Source organism: Lepisosteus oculatus, chromosome 7 (genome assembly GCF_040954835.1).
Source record: "Lepisosteus oculatus isolate fLepOcu1 chromosome 7, fLepOcu1.hap2, whole genome shotgun sequence".
NCBI lineage: Eukaryota > Metazoa > Chordata > Actinopteri > Semionotiformes > Lepisosteidae > Lepisosteus > Lepisosteus oculatus.
In genome coordinates, this window is record NC_090702.1 from 39651924 (window position 1) to 39673263 (window position 21340).

Here is a 21340-nt window from a genome sequence, read left to right on the forward strand (position 1 = left end):
TAGTAGTATGAGTAGTCTTTGTGATTTCACTTGTGTAAGACTTACCTTCTGTGGTAGACACAAATGTCTAAGATTTTTTGCTTAAACATTTTTTCTTCTGAATCTTTGTATCTTTATATTAAAGAAGTGTTCACCCCCAAGGCTTCAATTTTTTGGATACATTTTATTAACTAAGAAAAAATGAAAGCTTGATCCATGTATTAACAGAAAACCACCTTTTGGAATGGAATCAGCCTGTTTCTACTCAATAAACATATTCTGATAGAATGTGAATTTTCTGCTATGCCCATTGCTTATTAGGATAGGTTCTGGGTCCCTGTGACCCTTATTGGATAAAGCAGTTAGAAAATGCATGGAAAAGTGTGCATCTCTTTATTTCTCCAAAGTGGAAAGCAAATATGCGTTTTAATTATTAGGATAGTACTAAAACCTTTGTAAAATCATCTAAAACGGACACTGCAAGAAAGGCTAGGTGTTATGATGTAATCATTTAAATAGCTTCTCTGCCCAGTTGCCCTTTTAGACCTTTCCTTCAGAGATGTTGTACACAACAGAAATTTGAGAATTTTGAGGCCTTAGCCAATCAGTTCACAATCCAAAATATATGATAATTTTACACAGATAAGAGGATTTATGTTTATTATATCCCTGATACGCTCTGAGCCATACAGACAGAAGAGATTGCTCTTTTATTGTGCTTCGGTTTTGAAATCCTCAGAACCCCAAAACAGTTATGCAACTTCTTCAGTCTTAGGCTGAGAATGTGATCTTAGTGTTTAATTGTTTTTATTTTGAAAACGAGATATAAGACTGAAGTGGATTCAGAATGTAAAATAGTCAGCTGTCCTAATCTTCAAATATGACCCACTCGTATTTTTATATTGAGCTGTTATTTTACTTGAGTCTTAAGTGCACACGTTGGCTTAGTTGACCCTTTTATTCTTTCATTCTTACCACACTTATTAAATATCAAAGCCTTTATTCATGGGGAGAATACTTTTGGAAACTTTATTTTGATTGATCAACAAAAGCCTGCAGCAGTTATTTCATGTTATTTCTAATGGTGTACCGTTTTGGTTAAGTAAAGTCTATATTATGTTTGATTTATTTATGTGCAAAATATTTTTTTAACTTCAGGTAGGTGTAGTAAAATCAATACATGAACAATAAAAAAACTTTCAAAGATACAGTGTGATTGCTAAATTGGTTATTAACAACTTTGTCTTATAATCTAGCAGTATTCCTCTCCACTAATATATAAAACAATAGGCTAACAAACAGAAAATGGTGCAAAACGTTTGGGTTATTTTTGAAATATGCTGTATCTTTTTCAGGAAGTTTTATATTTCCGCAAGGTCTGGTTTGGTATTAGATGAATCCAGCATACAGTGTCCTGCAGGGGAAAAGTAAAATAAGTCAAACCGTAGACATATCAATCTGAATATGTTATACATTAAATTGAAAGTAGCTATTCCATTTTTAATTTATTTATGTAAAGCGCATCTCCAGGCTTTAGCTGTTCTCTTTTTAAAGGTTTGCCTAGTTACCATAAAATCACTTGCTTTCCAAATGTATGGTTTGGAAAAGCATGTCCCCCACAGTGTTAGTGAAATCTAAAGAGATTAGATAGAAACTGCTTACACTGTAGATGATGAAATATACAAAGTGTACAAAATACATGTCCAGGTTTTGACATGCAATAATGTTAATTAGTTGGCAGATTTAATTTTGGTTTTAGTAAACTTGAATGAACTTTGAAAGTAATGGACCCTAAGAAATATCTAATGTACTACAATTAGTAATACTGTCCAGATTGTGGTGACGCTGATCACACACATAAATGTGAGAAAACATTTGTGGATCCTTTGAATCACCTGTTTTCCTGCAGTATTTACTTCTAAAATGTGATCTGATCTTCATTTTTGTTATAACAATAGATAAACACTCTTATTAAACAACACATAAACAAGTGTACCTTTTCACGTCTATATTGAACACATTGTTTAAATGTTCACTTTCTGTGATGAAAATGTATTTGAGCCTTTAGATTTAGTAACTGGTGGAACCTCCTTTAGCAACAATGACCTCAACCAAATGATTCCTGTAACTTCTGATCAGTCCTGTTCGTTGGTGTGAGGGCATTTTGGCCAATTCCTATTTACAGAACTGTTTCTGTAAACATTTTAAAGGAACTGCTTCCATGAAATTAATTGTGATATCTTAGCAGAGAGGAAATATTATTGAAGAAATGGAAAGACCTTTAGTTTTGTGAATAGAAGATCAAACACAAAGACAACATGCCTCTAAGCTTCTCAAATATTGAGTAATCAAATATTATATTCATTGTTTGATTGTGTGTAATCATTTTTCCTATCAGAAAAAAAATAATGTGTGATAATGATGCATTATGATAATACAATATATACATATATTGTAATTTTACATATGAATATACACCATTCATACATAATTTACACCGTGCAAATCTTTCAAGAAAATGTCTTTTATTTGAAAAGTACCTGTGATTTTCGTCATTTCAGTCAAATAATTAGTAAACAAAAGAGCTTTTTATTCTGATGGCTGCAATTTTTTAGAAATACACTGACAACTTTCTGTAAATTAAAAATTAGAAGTGGTTTCGGTTTCATTTTTTATAATTGATAGCAAACATCCATTTTTTTTCAGCCCCAGTTATCAACAGATTCGTAAGAAGAGCTTCAGGTAAGTCAACATTCATTTTGTGTCTGTTGTAATATTTTCTAAAAAACATTTAACTTGCTTCACATTTGAAATGGTGAAATAATATCATATTTCTGCTATATTATGAAGAATGATACATTTCTGTATGTAATTGACTGAAGTTCTCTTGTTATTTAATTTTGTATGTTTCATGTCCTACTTTGTAAATTCTAATTGATTCAGCTTGGGTTCCTATTTATCATGATGCAAACTATATGCTGTAAAATCTAAAAATGTAAAAGATAAGATGATTCTGGAAATCTTTAGTGAAGCTATTTACTATCTTTACAAAAGCTCAAATGACCAATGGGAAAAGTAGGATCTTTAGAAAATATAATAAGGGTTTAGTTTTCCACTTTGCCTACTGTTTTTCAGATCTAAACATGTAATGAACCTTATTTCTTTTTTGTCTTCCATTACTAATCACAACTTCAGAGAACCTTGCAACACATAAGTAATATAGTAGTAATTGGTAAAGAACAAACACATTGTAAAAGTTCAAGTAGGTAGCTGCATCAGCATGTGTGGTCTGCAAAGGAACAGGTAAAGGTTTATTCTGCACTGAAATGAGAAGAAAAACACAACGTTTCGGCTATGGAGCCTTCTTCGGCCTTCACACCAGAGGAAGGCTCCACAGCTGAGTTGTTTAAAAAATTACTTGTTTAAAAAATTGCAATGCATGTAATGCATATATAAACTAATATGCACAGCAACAATAATTGTTACTCACAGTAATTACTCAAGAGTGTATACAAATAGTTTAATCACTTTTTTAAGCATTATCATTGTAATGATCAAGGTCATTTAGAAAACACTAGCAAATACTTGATATTGAAAGGCAGCATGCATGGTGACACTTCCACGTGAAATTCTAGTTGTTATTATTGTGAAAATGTCCCTTTCATCTTTGTTAACATTGCTTATGTTCCTTCATATATCTCAAGGTCTGATGCAGGAAAGTTAATATATATAATGTTAATATATAAATTTGTTTTTACACACTATTATTCTAATGCTGTGCATGCTGGTGTAGCCAAATGTGTCCTTAAAAAGTACCAGTATGTTTGGAACTGAACTAAAATGCATCTGGATTTATTGCGTCTTAGATTTCCTGGACTGGCTCTCTGTAGATTTCAGAATAAAAGTCAAAATACTATTTCTCACCTTAAAGACCTTGAACAGTTAGTATCCTGACTACAATTGTGAATTCTTAACTATTTATACACCTATATGTAGTTTGTGCTTTTGACCTCCAGACTTCTTTCAATTTAATAAAACAGATCTCTGAACACTGGAAAACTGTGCTTCCTGTTCTGTTGCTCCAAGACTGTGGAATCCATCTCGTATCTTGCATGTCAATCAGCCAGAATTGTAAATCCTGAATTAAAAATGACATTTATACTCTCTTCATTTCTGATTGTTTTTACTTTATTGAGTGTCTCTGTACCTGTTTCTTTTGTTTATTATTTCATTATGAAGTACCTTAAGATGAAGGATTTATTTTGAAAGACTCATTACTGTTAAAAAAGTGGTATATTAAAACATACACAATAGCATATATTTTAGGCCAGAAAGATTCAGAGTCTCTTAGCTGTGACTACGTGTAGTTGTTGACTATAAGTCTGGTGAGGATTTGGTACTTTTTACTTGATGGATGGCAACTGTCGGGGGACAAGCAGACCAACTCAGCAGTATTCCAGCCCTCAAAGATGCCCTATTTGAATAATTTAATAGCTTACCTCCGGGAAACATTATTATTTTAATTCTGGGGATACTGACAGGGTCTAGATTTAAAAAATCCTAGAAAAGAATGCATAAGGTTTAAATCAATAAAAGAGATATTCATTTCTAAAGAAATAATTATTAAAGATTGAATATGAATTGTGGGTGAATTTTAGTATTTATATATTAAATGTATTATATTTAGTTTTAATATGTATATTCATTATTTAGATTGTGTGTTTAAACATTTGCTTCATACTAAGTAAGATAAAATATGCAAATATTTTGGAAACTAAAGAAAATATTAGTTTTAAAATTCTTGATATATTTCAGGAACAGTACAATGTACAGGTGTATATTATTTATATTTTAAAGCTTACAATGGCTTTCATTTATTTTATTTTAATAACTAAAAAATGATCCTATATTAAATATTCTGCAAAACCACATCCAGTGACATGAAACCAAGTGTCTCATTTCAATTACTGGTAAAACAGGAATCATTATCTGTGTGTTGGGGTTTATTATTGATCCAAACATGACTAAAGCTTGGCACTAGAGATGCTGTTGTCATCAGAAGGATGGATATAAATAGAATGAAATAACTTATTTTATTTTTAGCATCCATTTGTAAGAGTTATACCGTATAATAGGTATTCAAAATAAGGTTTCTTGTGCAAACGTTTATATAATAAAAAATATAGTTAATATATATTATATATAATAGGTAATACATATATTATATATAACTATATATATAGTTAATATATATAGTTTAAACTATAACATTATGTGGCATTTAATAAATGTATTGTAAATCAACATTACAAATTATTTAAATGGATGCAGTACATGTTAATTAACTCCTAAACAAAATATTATAAAGATCTTGAAGTAACTATATCAATAATTCAATTACATTTTTTAAAATCAAATGTGAAAAATAAGATGAAACTTTTGAACCATCACAGTTGGTTTAAAAACAAGTGCTCTGATGTTCCTATACCCCGTGGCCTGTGACCTTGTTTTCCTGAACACCTGAGGTTCCATTATCTTTTTGACAGCTGGAAGTAAGTTGCTGAGAATAGATAGGCCTTTTAAATGAATAGCCGAGCCCCAGTTGTGTTGCATCCTGTGAACCTAATATAGTAGATAGCCCCCAAGAAATAGAGGACCATTGTTGTAATATGAGTAAATATGAAAGAATAGTAAGGCAGTTTAGAAAAGTCAGATTTATCTACCTTTTGAGCATTAATATGACATTCCATGCACAAAATAATACACAACATAAACAATTTGGTACAGAATATGTAAAATGTCAGGTTGAAGTCCTTTGTCTTGTTCAAAGTCATGGAATGTCATGAAAACATTTACATCTAAACACTTACATAAATATTGTTTCAAATGGGGGGTTACGAAAATAGAGAAATATTAGGAAAATACTGAGTGGAGTAACCTATACGTAAATAGTCATAACCCCCAACTTGTAAATTAATTTGCCAATGATATACTTGAAGTTAGTGTAGTTAGAGCTCTTTGTCCTCTGTCACAGCTTTGGTGAAAAGAGTAATAATTCAGGCACACTTGGTTACACAATTATTTATTAGTAATGACAATACACACAATAAACTATCCACAACATAAACATAACCCACACAACTTAAACTATTTACAGTGCATACATACAAACAAAATATCCCAGAGAACTAACTTCCTAACCACAAGGAAAAACACCAGACTGCTACCAAGTGTTCGACTCTTAAATAACACTGCCTTCTAAACTAAACAGGATACAACCTGAGGCAATAGCCAGGGAAGACTGTTTTTGTCTGAAGTATTCTTTACCCAGAAAATCAAAGTTCCTAACAGCAAGAGAATAGCAAGCTGCCTTAACAAGGTTCCTATACTTAAATCCAATCTGGTCTTTCCATATGATCTGCATAAGGAGCTCTTGCCTTCGATATCTTCCATTTCCTCTTCATTTACCCTCTCTGACTAAGGTAACTTAGGTAAACCAAGGTAAAGTTTATGATTGCTTTGATCACTAAATCTGGGACCACTATTATCAGCAAAAATTCCCTTTCTTTGAAGCTTTCTTTTGTGCCATTGTATCTAAATTCATTCATCACAATAACAAGATACTTAAGCTACAAGGCATTTCATATCCTGTACAGTATCTCTTGTATTTCCTAGGAGCTAAAGTCATGCTTTCAGTTCTGAAATACCTGGAGAACTCAATCTGTGAATCAGCCACCAAATAGAACTTTGCTTTCAATTTATTTGTTGTACTTTTGTTTTATGCTTGTGTAAGTTGAATGTAGTTGGAAATGTGTCAGTAAACAAGAGATTGGCAGGACTTCTGCAAGTTGTAATAAGGTGGATTTGTAGACCTTCCACTAGAAGCCTAATTGAAACTCCAATTGCTTTTTGTATGAGAAGAAAACATTGACTTTGAAAAATATTTTAAATATATATTGGGTTTAGCATAGCATGTTGTTTGTCCTTATATCAATGTGGTTGATTTAGACCTAGAGCGTAACATTCATTATAAATTTACATTTTGCCTATCGGTGCATTTGTTTTTTTCAGTAGCTAATAATAATTGCTTACACTTATACAGCGCTTTTCTGGACACTCCACTCAAAGCGCATTACAGGTAATGGGGACTCTCCACCACCACCACCAATGTGCAGCATTGCACATTTGAGCAACCAGATTAATGAATGAAACAATTAATGAAAAGCAACCTTTTAATAAATCAAAAGATCTCATCCAGGCATTTTTTGAAGGAAACCAGGGTATCATATTCAATAACATGGCTGGTTAGTTTGTTCCATACTCCCCTAACCTGTTGTGTAAAGAAATACCTCTTGTTTTCCTGTTTCCAGTTCAATTTCAAATGCCATATTCCATATGGTTTAAATGTTTGTGTTTCACCATTGGTTTGTGTTTCAATGTTGATTCAACATTGGGTTGATTATTTTGAGTACTTGAATCAGGTCCTCTCGTAGTCTTCCATGTTTCACACTGTAAGGATCGAATTATTTTAGTCTGTCAATGGAGACCATTGCTTTGAGGCCAGTAATGTGTCTGGTTGCTCAACTCTGAACTGTTTTCAGAACATCTTTCTTGCTCAAAATTGTACATGATATTCTAAATGATGTCTTGCTAGAACATTGCAAAAAGTTAACATAATGTATTTTCATCTAGATTTATACCTATATAGGATATATACTGTATATCCTAAAATTCTGTTTGCCTATTTTATAACTTACCCACATTGCCTGGAAGAAAATAAAATGATATGTCCACATAAACACCCAAGTCTTTGTCATAAGAATCTCCTTCAGGCTTGGAGTGTTTCTATTTGTAATTTAGATTTATCTTTTTGCTATGTGCATGCAACACCCTGCAGATGTCTACTGTACTTTAAATGTCATCTGCCAGGATGTTTCCTGAACAGTTTGCCGTGTTCTGAATTTTGTCCAAGTCCTACAAACTTCACTACTTTGCAAGCTATGCCAGAATCTAGATTCTTGATATAAAATAGTGAATGGTGGACTCAATAGTTTCTTGTAGATATGTGTTAACTATCTGGAGTTAATATGCTTCTTATATTGCATAGGTCATTTTTTATCGCTGTTGGTTGACAGCAACCAGCAACCTTGTTTTGCAGCAGACTTTTTGCAGCAGACCTTGCTTGTATCTAATTTTCTACCTTATGCTGGTAGGTAATAGCATAATTACCATTGTAATATACAGACAAAACACTAGCAATGGTGCAGAGTAATCTAGCAGAGTCAAAATAGAACAGTCCTAAGGATGTTTCACTAGAAGGAAGAAAGCAACATACCTGTGGTGCAAATTGATAATATTAATACCTTCAGGCAAACGTCCTGGTTTCATAACTCTTATATAACTACATTTCATATACATACTGTACTCATATACAGTGAGCCCTGAGTTTTTTTTCGTTTAACTGAGATTGTAACCTTACATAAACACAATTCAATATTTAACGGTATGTACTGCAAGGTGGGGCTGTAGAGTATTTTCACATCCGTCCTACCACATTTCATTATTAAAATCAGCTTTTCATTATTTATGCATATAAACATAGCTGATTCTAATTTTGGAGCTGGCAAGGTAGTCCTAACCTGCAAGTTTCTCCTTCTCCAGCACTGCATTCCAAAGTTTAGAAGTGCATGGCTTTCTAATCCATGGCAATACCTGTGATTTACTGAGATCCAAAACATGTTTCTGTCTGATTAGAGGTCAGATAAATATAGGCTTAAAGCACTGGGATTCCTATGTTCCAATTACTTTACCCTAAAATGTACAGTATTTTTTTTTGAAAGAATAAAACAAAAATAACAGAAAGAAAGCAGAATAAAAAAAAGACTGTGATGGAAAATACTAACATCATGTTGAACAAAGGGTAACTCGTACCATGTTCAATTCACTGTGGTTTTCTTTATCTCTGTGTTCTTGAAAAATGAAACATAGTTGAGACAATTTTGGGATATGTGGTTCATGAGTTGGTTCATGATTTTTCATGAAAGTCAAAGTGCTAGAAATTGTTTAATAAAGATGGAATTTAAAGTACAAAATTACTGTAGCCCCTTAAAAAGAAAATATAAATTAAATTCTTAAATCCATGGTGATTTATCCAAATACTCATTAAAAAAAAATGTACTAAAGGTATAAAAATGTATAAGAGAAATGTTATAATACAGTACATAGTCATGTGAAGAATATACTATAAATAGCTCTATGTGAGAAGTATATATAATAATTAGTTATCTGCCAAAATATTTATGTCTAGGAGTTAATCCTTAAGTGAGGAGGAAACTTCAAAGCGGTGTATTGAGATTATATAACTGGTAGCATGAAAAATACTAAGACCTGTTAGAATTTAACAACTAATGTCTTTCCTTGTGAGAATTCAAAGAAGATTTTGCTATTTTCTCTTTAGTGTGCTTTACCAGTTGGGTTGTTGCGTCAGCATGCGTAGGCTGCAAAGGGACAAGTAATAGGTTTATTCCATGCTCTCACTCCTGAAGAAGGCTCCACGGACGAAAACGTTGTGTTTTCTTTCTTCTCTTTTCAGCATGGAATAAACCTATGACTTGTTCCTTTACTACCAGTATAAACTTCCAAGAAGACACTTTGTTGTTTAACACTGCAGTGTATATCTGATACACAAATTGTGTTTTTTCTTTGTATAAGTTTAATATTACTCTGTCCATTATTTTTACTTTTCAGTCTGTGCTGAAGCATTTAACCCTGATGATGAGGAAGAAGACACAGAACCCAGGGTAAAATATACAGTAATTAGTATCATTCTCATAACATGCTGGTAAACAGGCAGGTTATGCGCTGAGGTTTCATTATGGATTATTCAGCAGTTTATATATTAAAACATTGATAACCTTAATAAAATGTAATAATTTCTCAGAAACAATACTCAGGCTAAAGTTCATGATAATCTTTCTATCATTCTGAGGCAATGTAGAGTAACCAGAAGGACAGAAAAATATGAATAATAATCAATGTTCTTTAAATTTATATATTTTCATATATGTTTGTAATAAATAGCATTTAAGAAAATGTTCAATAACAGAAGTAATAAATGTGTTGAATAGAGTTCAGGCAGTCCTACCTTTTGTAGTGTTTTGTGATCCTTTTCATTTTTTTTTAACCTTGCAAATGAAAAGCTCATGTTGTAAGTACATTTCCAGACAACTGGGTAAAAGTTTATCTTTAGACTTTTTTAAATCTTTTAAGACAGGTTTAATTTCAAATGTTCTGCAGCAAAATTACTTATCCAGAGACATAAAGTGAGGAGAACCAGTTGAATTATATTTTAAAATGTCAAAGCAAACAGACGTAAAAAAGGAATACACTCAGGGGTCAGATTGCCAGAAGGAAGCCTGCACTGCATTAGTTAGCTAGGAGTAAAAAATAGATATCGCAAAAACAGACACCTTCATACGCTTTTGAAGCAATTGCAGATGTATGTAGATGTGAGAATAACTATAGAGAAAACTATAGAATTTAAAGGTGAGTGAAAGGGGTCATAGTTGGACACTGCAATGAAGCAGCAATGGATAGTGGATTCATGGGTGGATGGTAAAAGAAGTCTGGTCTTGATATCCGAGTAGAACAGGTGTTTGAATTTTTTATTACAGAATATTGTGTATGCCAAACGTGACTAAGTAGTGATTTTAAAAAACATCCAAACTAGAGATAATTAGTTAGGGTTTATGTATTGTTTATACATTTTAAAAATATTGTGACTAGGCGGGGCAGCGGACTTTCAGCAAGGCTACCAATTATAACAGTAGTACAAGGCAGGAAATGACTGAGCATTATGCAGCAAGTGTATCTTATTATTCTCCTACGCAGCTCTGATAATAGATCAATAATCACTCCCAAACATAGTCAAAACAAACCCCTATTTATAAACAATTTTCACAGCTATACAGCAGATACTTTACAGGCAGTTATGTACATACAGTATGTTTCAGAATCCTGAAGAAGTCTGTACCTTAATTAAAATTACACTACAAAAACTCCACAGGCCAATGAGTGAAACTCTGCATTCTAATAAAAATGTATATTACCCAGGACTATATCTCCCACTCTAAAATATGAACGCCCAAACTGAATTGGAACCAATTTTTCTATTCTAACAGTGGATCGCTACAATAAGAGATGTTTTTAGCCTAGGGATTCCATAATATAAAAAATGAGAAATTCCTAACATAAATAAGCCTCCAAGCTCTCCTGTAGTAAAGGTCAGCATTCAGTATTCTTGAAAGTGCTCTATTTACCTGGACAGAATGTGGTTCTAAGACTGATTGGGAAAGGAATTTCTGCCATGCCTCAGCTTTGAGGATATGCTTTCTTCACTTCCTGTCCTTTTTTCTCCACTGTATTCTTCCTCCACTGTATTCTTCCTCGTTTTCTCTTTTCTGTATCTGTTTCCCTGTATTTATGCTATGGTCCATTCCAATGGAGGCTGTCTTAATGGATTCACTAAGAATGGCATGGTCGCTTGATGTTTACTCTTTAATATGGTGGGCTAAATGATTTACAGTAAAGTTATTAACCTGAGTAAAACTCCCTTTGATTATCTGTGTTTAGGAACTCTCTTTGATAATCTGTGTTGTCCTCTGTTTGTACTTGCCTCCAAGTAAAAATAGGAGGCAAATACAAGTAAACAACTACACATAAATACAGCTAAACAATATCCAAACCAGTGTAAATTGTTGCTAACCTTGCTGAGCTGCCCTCCCATTCACCACAATGTATTCATATCCTATTCTGCTATTCCATAATTAATATGCTTCAATTCTAAGTATTAAAAAGTATAATACTTTATTGCTGCTTAACTTTTATTTTGTTTTTAGATAATTCATCCCAAATCAGATGAGCAAAGACAAAGACTACAAGAGGCATGCAAAGATATCCTTCTATTCAAAAGCTTAGATCCGGTAAGATAAATATGTGCATGCATGCTTTGGTTTAATCATTGAAAATAATATCACTGTTTGATGATTAAAGAGAATCCCAACTTTAATGAACCACGTTAACCATACTGACAGACATTAAAAACACAATAAATGAGTATTTGGAATTAATAATATTTTCTTGCATTTTTAGTGCTTCTTAGTATGAATAGGCTATTGTACTATATAATAATAATTAAGATAAATTATTTATTTTTTTTGACAGTATACTTTATATCTTCTTAATAAAAATCATTCTTTCTTTCCAAATTTAATTTAACCCTTAGTGGCATTTAAAATCCATTGCTGTGTTGATCAGTAGCCTATAAGAACAAGGTATTTAAAATGTTTTGAGGTGCAAAGTCACCATATCACTGTTCTGTATAATCTGTTTCACTTCAATACACTTGGCCCACTTCTTTATACTGGCAGTGCCACCAAAATAGAACTTGTCTTTCTAGCCATGTCTCTATAGACTCCTGTAATATTTTTATGGGGGATGCAGTCATTATTACTCCCTTAGAATCTCTCAAAATGGGTCCCATAAAATGATATCTGAGTGCAGAACCTTTTGGCTGGTGGGAACCATGAGTGTTTCCACTGCATTTATATTGCATAGTGTGGCATTATCTTAGTCGTGAATATGTTTCATAACTTACTGCAACAAGACTTTTGTTGTAGTGAATGTTCTGCTACCTGTATAATATAATGATTATAAATAGGGTTGGAAAATCTCATTCCTAAGATAAAGTTGATGTTTTGACCCATGATTTACTAGGAGCAAGAATGAGAACTGAATTTTGTTACATGCAGCTTGTTTCGTGTTGATTTATAGAATAACTTTTAAATGATAAATAGTAAGATGTTTACTAATAGTGAGCATGAAGGTAATATAATTGGGTAACCAAAGTGGTTATGTCTTCATATAATTATACATTGAAAGAACAAGATGTAAAAAATGAAGACCATTGTATAGTACGTAAGTGTAAACGTCAGCCTCATAATTATGCTTTTCCCACAGAAATATTCATTTAATTTAGAAGAATAATTTTTACACATTTATTGTAATGATATATGCTTGCACCAGACAATCACAATGTTGCTACATGTGTTTTCATTGTATTGATGTACAATGAAAATGCTTCCATATTATGTAATTTTATCACATTGTGACAGGCCTACCTCAGAGCAAGTGGCTTCTAAGGCCTGAACACATGGAACAAAAACTGGAAAAAATACTGTGGAAGGAGCCACAATCTTCAAAACTATAGAAACCAAGACCTGTCTTACCATCCCATCATCAGATATCCTTGTGAATCCCTTTATTCCTAATTTAGCTTAAAATAAACCCATGTGAGAATGTGACTCAGCCCTCTCCCAATTCTGTAATTAATCAATAACGCACCATGTGTAAACCTATTACGCACAATAGAAGATTGTGTTTAGAAATTAGAAATTCAATACTATGTGTGAATTTACACACAATAGAAGCCTAAACAACCTCTTGTGGATGAAGCTACTATCCTAATTACTATTAGCCTATTAACATATTGTAAGCATAATGTGTTTTAAAATAATTTGAAATATTTTGAAACATAATTTCTGCATTGTCCCAGCTGGCTGGCCAACATTGAGGGGTTTGAAGATATTACTGTAACCACTATTTATAATTAAAATGACTGACTCGCTGGATCCCTACATTCTTTCCTTCCTGGTCATCTGTTATTGAAATTGACACCTCACTACTTTTATAAGATCGCTTCTAGTACATTGACAAACTTCGCATGCTGATTTTGAAGCTTCTTTCCTATATAATTTGATAGAACATTTTATGGGGCACCTTGGAAACTTTAGCCAAAAGAAATGGGTGGTCATCCCTATGTTTCTTTATGGATTGTTCTCAGACAACAGTGGCAAAATGCAAGGCGTTCTCCTCTGTCAGAGGGTTATGCCAGCAGGAACTGGAGAATGTTTTTGGTCAACCCTGGAGTGCTCACAGTCACATGGGGGTGAAAACTCTCATTTAGGGTCCCCCAAGGAAGTCTTAACTTCCTGGTCTGGGAAACATGACCTGCCAGGAGGGTTGGATATATGACAACCTTGTTCTTGAAGAAAAGTAAATTGCTGTGCAACTGTCACACAAGTGAAGTATGCATTCAGTAATCTTAATTTGATATATCTGTGTAATCAAATGTTTAGTTGTGGGTAAGATTAAAAGTTCCATTAGGTGTTTTGTGGTTAAAACAAGATGAAAAATAAGTTGTATTTTACTAATTTACTGTCCCTTTTAATGTATGCTGTCCCTTTCCAGTAGATTTCAGCACGTTGTTTTGATTCACTGAGGAAGGCTGTGCCTTATGGGATAGTGTTTTGGGTGGCAACATATTGAACAGAACTGCTGAGGGCCATAACTGTACAGGTTTCTTAATGTTTACAATTTTACAACAATCTTTAGTATCTCCTCAGGAACAAGTGCTGTACCTGTGTAATCTCTTACATTCGTTATCTGTTTTCCCGTATCATAGTTAGCATTTTAATTTTATTTTTTGTATATTTCATGGGGATCTGTTATGACTGAAGTTTTCTTTATTTCCACATATTCTCAATAGGATTAATTCATTACTTTAATTTGGGGAATTTAAGGACATTTCTTATTCATAAGCCACTCCAGTGTAGATTTGTTTTTTAGGTATGAAGCAAGTTTTCCATTAAAATGTGTCAGTAATTTGCTCCATCTATGTTCTCATCAGTCTTGACAAGCTTCCCAGTCCCTGCTGATGAGAAGCAGAACTACTGTTTAACATAATGCTGCCACCACTGTGCTTGACAGTAGGGATGGTGTTAACTGAATGGTGCAGTATATGTCACTTTTGCACATTTGCGTCAGCTATAACACTTTTGACTTTTGGAAAATTGGAAAAAAGTTCCAATTTTGTATTGTCTGACCACAAGAACTTTTGCCACATGTTTGCAGTATCACATAAATGCTTTGTCGCAAATTCTTTGTCATGCAGGCCAACTTTGTGGAGTGGTTGGAATATTGTTGACTTCATCATGCTCAATGAGATATTAAGTGTCTTTCAAATATTTTATACCCTTTTTCTGATCTTTGTCTTTTTACAGCTTTATCCCTGAGTTTTTTAAAGCGCTTTAGTCTTCTTGGTTGACTTTGCTTGAAATTCACTATGTGACTGGGGGATCATACAGACAGGTGTATTAAATCTTGATCATGTGACCCACTGTTATTGCACACAGAGGCCTCTCAATTGTGTGACTTGTTTAGGTAATTGTGTGCACCTCAATTTAAACACTTGTGCAATCATGACTTTTGCATTTCTCTTCATATTAATTGTTTACTTATTTCTTTTTGTTTTTTGCTTTGAATGTGTTAGTAGGTTGTGTATACAATACATATTAATCGCTCCTTTAAAATGTCATACCTGTAGGCTTTGTTAAAATGTGAAAACTGCAAGGGTCTAAAATATTATTGTGTTGCTTCTTGCTCATTGCTTACAATAGAAAAAGGGGGGCTCTGTAACGTCTGGTCTCTGTTTTGGTTATTGGGAGCAACGAAAATGTGCAGATTACATTCTAAAATAGATTTAGCCAATAAAAAAATAGGTTATGTCTCAGTCAATGTCCTTATAAATTTTAACTTCAGTTGGTTTAGTTTACTGATCAATTAATTTTGTACTAATTTACTGACTAATTATTGGCACCAATATGAATGCTATTTAACCTAGTTTGTGATTGATTGTGTGCACAGCGGGATTCCTAACGCAATGCCACATCTGTTGCCCTGCACAGATTTAATCAGACCTTGGGCTAGTCAGTGTTGTGGAAATTTATCACCCATCAGCAAAACTGTTTTTTTTTCTACAAGATATCAGTTACTTTACAAAAAGCATTATTTAACACTGTGCTAACTTAAATGGAGAAAATGCAGCTTCTGTATTTGATAACAAATATGAATGTAAAGTACTCTCTGTCATTCTTTCTGTATGGAGATCCTCTGTACTGGACTAAATTGTAGAAATTTAGAAATTGTATGCAAGTGGAAGCACAGGTATATCAAATCCCATACAATGTAATATGAGAAATTCTTGGGTGGTTTATCATTACTGAACTTTATTTAAAGTATATTTTTGGTCGCCTGTACCATGTTCAGTCATGGTTTGGTTCAATGCTGATGTCGTTTTTTTCTAGAAGAAAACGTCCCTTACAGGTTACTACATTTACTCTTGGACGTGTACCTATTGTTTCCTATCTGAAACAGTATGGAGATTGGTGGAAGAACACTAAAATTAGTGTTCCTGTAGCTTGTTTTTTATGGTTTTGTCTGAAAGTTCTCACTTTGGCAGATATTACTGAAGACTACAACTAATTTTATGATCTGTGATCACATATTTGGTTTAACTATATCTTTGTTTGACAGTTAATGCTAATAGAGTTCCCTTTTCCATATAATTTCCCTTTCATTCCGTTTTCATTTGATTGCCATACTGATTGTAAGGGACAGAACAATGAGACTGGTTTCTCTCAGTATTCTCTCTATATTATAGAGTGATGTTATGATCTTTCTCACAGAGCACTCATTGATGGAACTTTTGAGGGTTTTTGAGGTTGGGGTAGAGGAACATGGAAGTAAATGTTTAATTTTATTATTCTGCTATGTTGTAAACCTGTCAACCCAAAAATCAATCAAATAAATTGATCACAAAAATCTTCATTATTGATATTTGTAATTAATGTTGTCATTATTCTATGAAAAAAACACTGTTAGAATGGAAACAGTAATATATCAGTATTTATTGTCTCATTTGGTAGATTGCGCTCACTGCCTATAAAGGGAGACCTTGTGTCTAATGAGATAACACCAACATTATTACACATTAATTATTATTGTATTATTAAGTGACACACAGTGGCTTTTTGTGAGCCTTATATACAGAACAGCTTAAACAGAAACTTTTGCTGACCTTAACATAGACAATTCAGATAAGATGCCTGTTTTGCTAATTATGTGACATACACTAAATGTGCTTTCCAAGCAAATCAATTTTATGTTAATATAAACTTTTGCACACATTATCCTGTACAGCAGGTTCTCTAATAGTGGTGAAAAACAGGAATTGACAGAGCGGTTAAGTCAATATGTAAAATGAATATTCATAAGCCCCTACTTGTAAGTCAATTCATCAGAATAAACCCAAGCAGTTGGTATTATTAGAGGCACATGAATTCTTTGTTCTCTGGTACAGCATTGGTGAAAAAAGTAGTAATCCAGGCACACTTGGTTAAACAAATCTTAATGATGGCAATACAAACACTGCACCACAAACAATGAAATATACAACACACAAGTTACTACATTTACAGAATGTACAAACTAGGCGTATCAGAGGTCTAACATCCTGATCACCCAGAAAACCCCCAGACTTTTATTAAGTATTAAACTCTTAATGCCAAATAAGACATAAGCTGCCTTTCTAAATAAATGCAAATGACATCTCTCTGCACCCCAGATGCCATAAAATAAATGGGAGCCTACCTCCCTATTCTAAAAATGCACCCTGAGCAGGAAAGACGACTCTAATTGAGGTATCTTTTAACCAGGAAACCCAAGTTGCCTAAAAACACTGAAGAGCAACCTCTCTCTAGCAAGGTTTAGAATGTAGCTCCGGTCAGATTTTGTTTGGCTGATCATGAAATAGAGGCTTTTGCTTACTGCAATCTTCACCTTCCAACTCTATATTCTTATCCTCTTCTTTTTCTCTTTGTTCTTACTGTGCTCTTACTGTATATGGTGCTTCTGACCATCATTAACCCATGACTTAATTACCTGGGTATAGCAAGGTAATCTTTACAATTGTTTTTGCTCAACCTTTATCTAAACTCTTAAGAGACACTTCCCAGTCACCTAAAGCTGTAACGTAATTACATCATTTCTTAATTCACTTTTCTCCATTTCCATTATATAGATATATATTTATTATGTTTTTATTGTTCTTTCCTCATTAGGAGCAGATGTCTCAGGTATTGGATGCCATGTTTGAGAAGATTGTGGAAACTGGTGAACATGTAATTGATCAGGATGATGATGGAGATAATTTCTATGTCATTGACAGGTAGGACTCTAGTATATTTGTTATTAACAATGCAGCATATTTCCTGGAAAAAAAAGTTTAGTGGGTGCAAAGGGATTTAGTGTTTTGACCATATAGTTTAAGAAGTCTCAGTGACAGCATCAATATTGTTTTTTGTTGTTGTCCGAGTCTTGCCATCTAGTACAATCACCATAGAATAATGCTCTCCTTAAAGCCTACTAACATGAGGAAGAAATTACATTGAGTGGAAATACTTAAATCTGTCTAATTTTGAAATGCCAAATGACCATTTGCTTTGGAGATCATTAGATTATTAGTAATATCTACCGTTAGTTTACACAATCAAAGACATAATTGTGTCATGAAACCATGGCAGTGGTTTAATTTTATTATGGATACTCAGAATTTTATTGTTATTAGTAATCTACATTGGTTTGCAATCCCGGTAGAATGGATGGACAATTATGCTCAACCTATTCCTCATTTGTTGAATGAAAAGATGAAGGTAGATTATGATATTGTGAAATTTGGTTTTACTTTGGTTAGCATCTTTGTTTATCTATGTAAAAAAACAATGACTCTTTCATTATATGGGTGTGCTAGAAATAGTTGTGCATAATGTTTGTCGTGGATTTTAAGCAGCTGTCATAATTGTATCAAATTCGCTTAATATTTATATACTTATGTTTTAACCATTTATGAGCAATACAACTGAAATAAACTGACCTTTTTATAATCATCTATTTTTTCGTTTACTTTTTTAAACTGATAAGCATTACTGACATATGAAATACAGTTGACCAAAGTATGTTTTTCATTATTTTTTTACAGAGGAACATATGACATCTATGTAAAAGTAGATGGCATCAATCGTTGTGTCGGTTCTTATGATAATCGTGGGAGTTTTGGTGAGCTGGCCTTAATGTACAATACCCCAAGAGCAGCTACAATCATTGCTACCTCACCTGGTGCTTTATGGGGTTTGGTAAGTTGTTCTTGTTTTGATTATTAAATACAACCAAGCATGACCGTAAAATATTTCCAATACCTTGAAATATTGATTAGTTTTGATGCTTTATGTTTAAGGGGCACTTAAGCAGTCCAAGAACAAAACCATGTGTAAAGAGAAATGTATTTACATTTGAATAGAGATCCCTCTAGTGGACATACTTGGAATGATTGACAAGTGTATATTCGTAAAAATCCCCATGTTTTGTGCTCTGTAAAATGTCTGCATTACAAATGTACACAACCTTCAAATAAAAATGTGCTGAGGTTTTGTTTGATGTATCATATAGGCTGTTATCTGCCATTTTTGTGATTAATTATTACATTATTTTGTGATGGAAATATTGGGGAGAGCAAATTTCTGGGTAAATCATTCTGATGATTCTCTTTGTGTGTGAACATGCGACTAATCTTTATATTTATATGAGTATGGCATTCTCTATACAAGTTACCATTCAAAACACAATAAATATTTAGAGGTTTGTGAAACATGCACTTGGGAAATTTGGAGGGATCAAGTGAATTTTCACAAATTTGCCCAAAAAGAGTGATCATATTTAAATTTGGCTAGTAATACAGTTGCTAATTATGGATTTTAATATTTGAATTAATTAAAAAAATACTGAGTATATTTGCTTCAAAATACCAACATGATTATTTAACTTAATTTTTAATAAAATATTGCAGGACAGAATAATGTTCCGGAGAATCATTGTGAAAAACAATGCCAAAAAGAGGAAAATGTACGAGTCATTCATTGAGACACTTCCATTGCTGACATCACTTGAAGTTAGTACTTGTTTCCTTTCTTAATTCTTTTTTCAGAAGTCTGCTGAAAAGCTTTGTGTTGCTGTCATGCTGGAGTTAATTGTCTTCTTTTTTTCCCCATTCAGCCCTCAGAAAGAATGAAAGTTGTGGACGTAATAGGATCTAAAGTGTACAAAGATGGAGAACAGATCATTGCTCAGGTTGATATATGTGTTATTTATTTATATTCTTGTTTTATGTATTATGTGAACATTTTAATCAGTACTCTTGTTTTGCCATGTATTATTTATGTTTGATTTTCTCATTTTAATTATTATAAACAGCTTACTTTGTGCATTTTGATATATTGTTCATACAAAATGTTACATTTCACAAATGTAGTGGTTTACTTTCGGTTACAAGCTTTATTAATTTTTATGCAGTGTATACATTCCTATATTTACAGTTAGTACACTTACACTCTTTCATTCTTTGTGATGATTGCAAAACCATAGGTACATATCTCTAGGATATCTGCATTTAAACACTCAGACTTTATGGGAGACTGCGTAACTAACTTTTAGATTGTCATCCAAAGGCAGGACTGCATGAAATTATACAGAAGTGCCGGTTTAAAGGTGCTGCTGGGTGTAAATCATGTGAAAGATTGTGAAAGGTTATTTCGATATGAGACTGTCACACATTCTTTCAAACTCTTGTGGACGTCAGTTGATATGTTGCTTTGTATTTGATATAAATCATAATACTTAGCAACGTTCAGAAGCTTTCAGTAAATTTTTCGATTGCTTAGACTACAGCTGGTAATAACAGGAATGATATAAGACAAGATGCTCTATAATGTCTTTAAGTGCTAAAATGAGACACTTTTCTTAAAAATATAGAATTTGCCGATTATTAGCTGTGATATACATATGACTTGTTTTAGACAATTTTGTGATTGTCATAGCTATGAACCCTTTGATAAGACGCAGAATGTAATAAGGACGTTTAAACAGATTTCTCTAACCTACCCAGCTTTAAGATATTAATCTTTTAATACGTCACAAGCAACACAGCCAGGTTCACTGTTGGTAGAAGGACAGATATGTCCTTCACTGCCTGTCAGCAAGAGCCCAGGAGGCCACAGTAGCTGCTATGAGCTCTTGCCAACTAATCCCACCCTATCTACGACAGTGCTCAGCCAATTGTGTGCTGCCACTTGGAGAATCCCAGTCACAACCAGTTAGTGATGTGACCCATACTAGAACCCATGATCGTACAGATCAGCAGTGTTTGGATGAGCACCTGTTCTGGTCGAACCAATCAGAAGGCTCGGTTGAATGGGGTTTCAGCCTCATCCAAAGCTGTATATGGGTCTGACAACAGGCAAAGGAGTTGCGCAGTTAGGATAGACCTGTACCCACAGGGAATGAGAAATGTGAATACTAGTCCTTCCTTTTACACAATGTCAGTCTGCTGGCAACATAAATCATAGCATATATA

The 21340-nt window shown here is 33.3% G+C and overlaps 1 protein-coding gene across 4 annotated transcripts in view; it reads left to right on the forward strand.

The window, feature by feature from the left end:
- LOC102694948 (cAMP-dependent protein kinase type II-beta regulatory subunit) overlaps positions 1 to 21340 on the forward strand; it is a 29450-nt gene that overhangs the window by 3718 nt on the left and 4392 nt on the right. For 3 of the 4 annotated variants that reach the window (XM_015352403.2, XM_015352402.2, XM_006633325.3), the window contains 7 exons: positions 2686 to 2721; positions 9727 to 9779; positions 11877 to 11960; positions 17997 to 18103; positions 18914 to 19067; positions 19778 to 19879; positions 19984 to 20058. In XM_015352403.2, the coding sequence (XP_015207889.1) occupies positions 2686 to 2721; positions 9727 to 9779; positions 11877 to 11960; positions 17997 to 18103; positions 18914 to 19067; positions 19778 to 19879; positions 19984 to 20058 (611 nt within the window). The remainder of the gene's footprint in view (positions 1 to 2685; positions 2722 to 9726; positions 9780 to 11876; positions 11961 to 17996; positions 18104 to 18913; positions 19068 to 19777; positions 19880 to 19983; positions 20059 to 21340) is intronic. The other variant, XM_069192490.1, reaches the window with a different exon arrangement.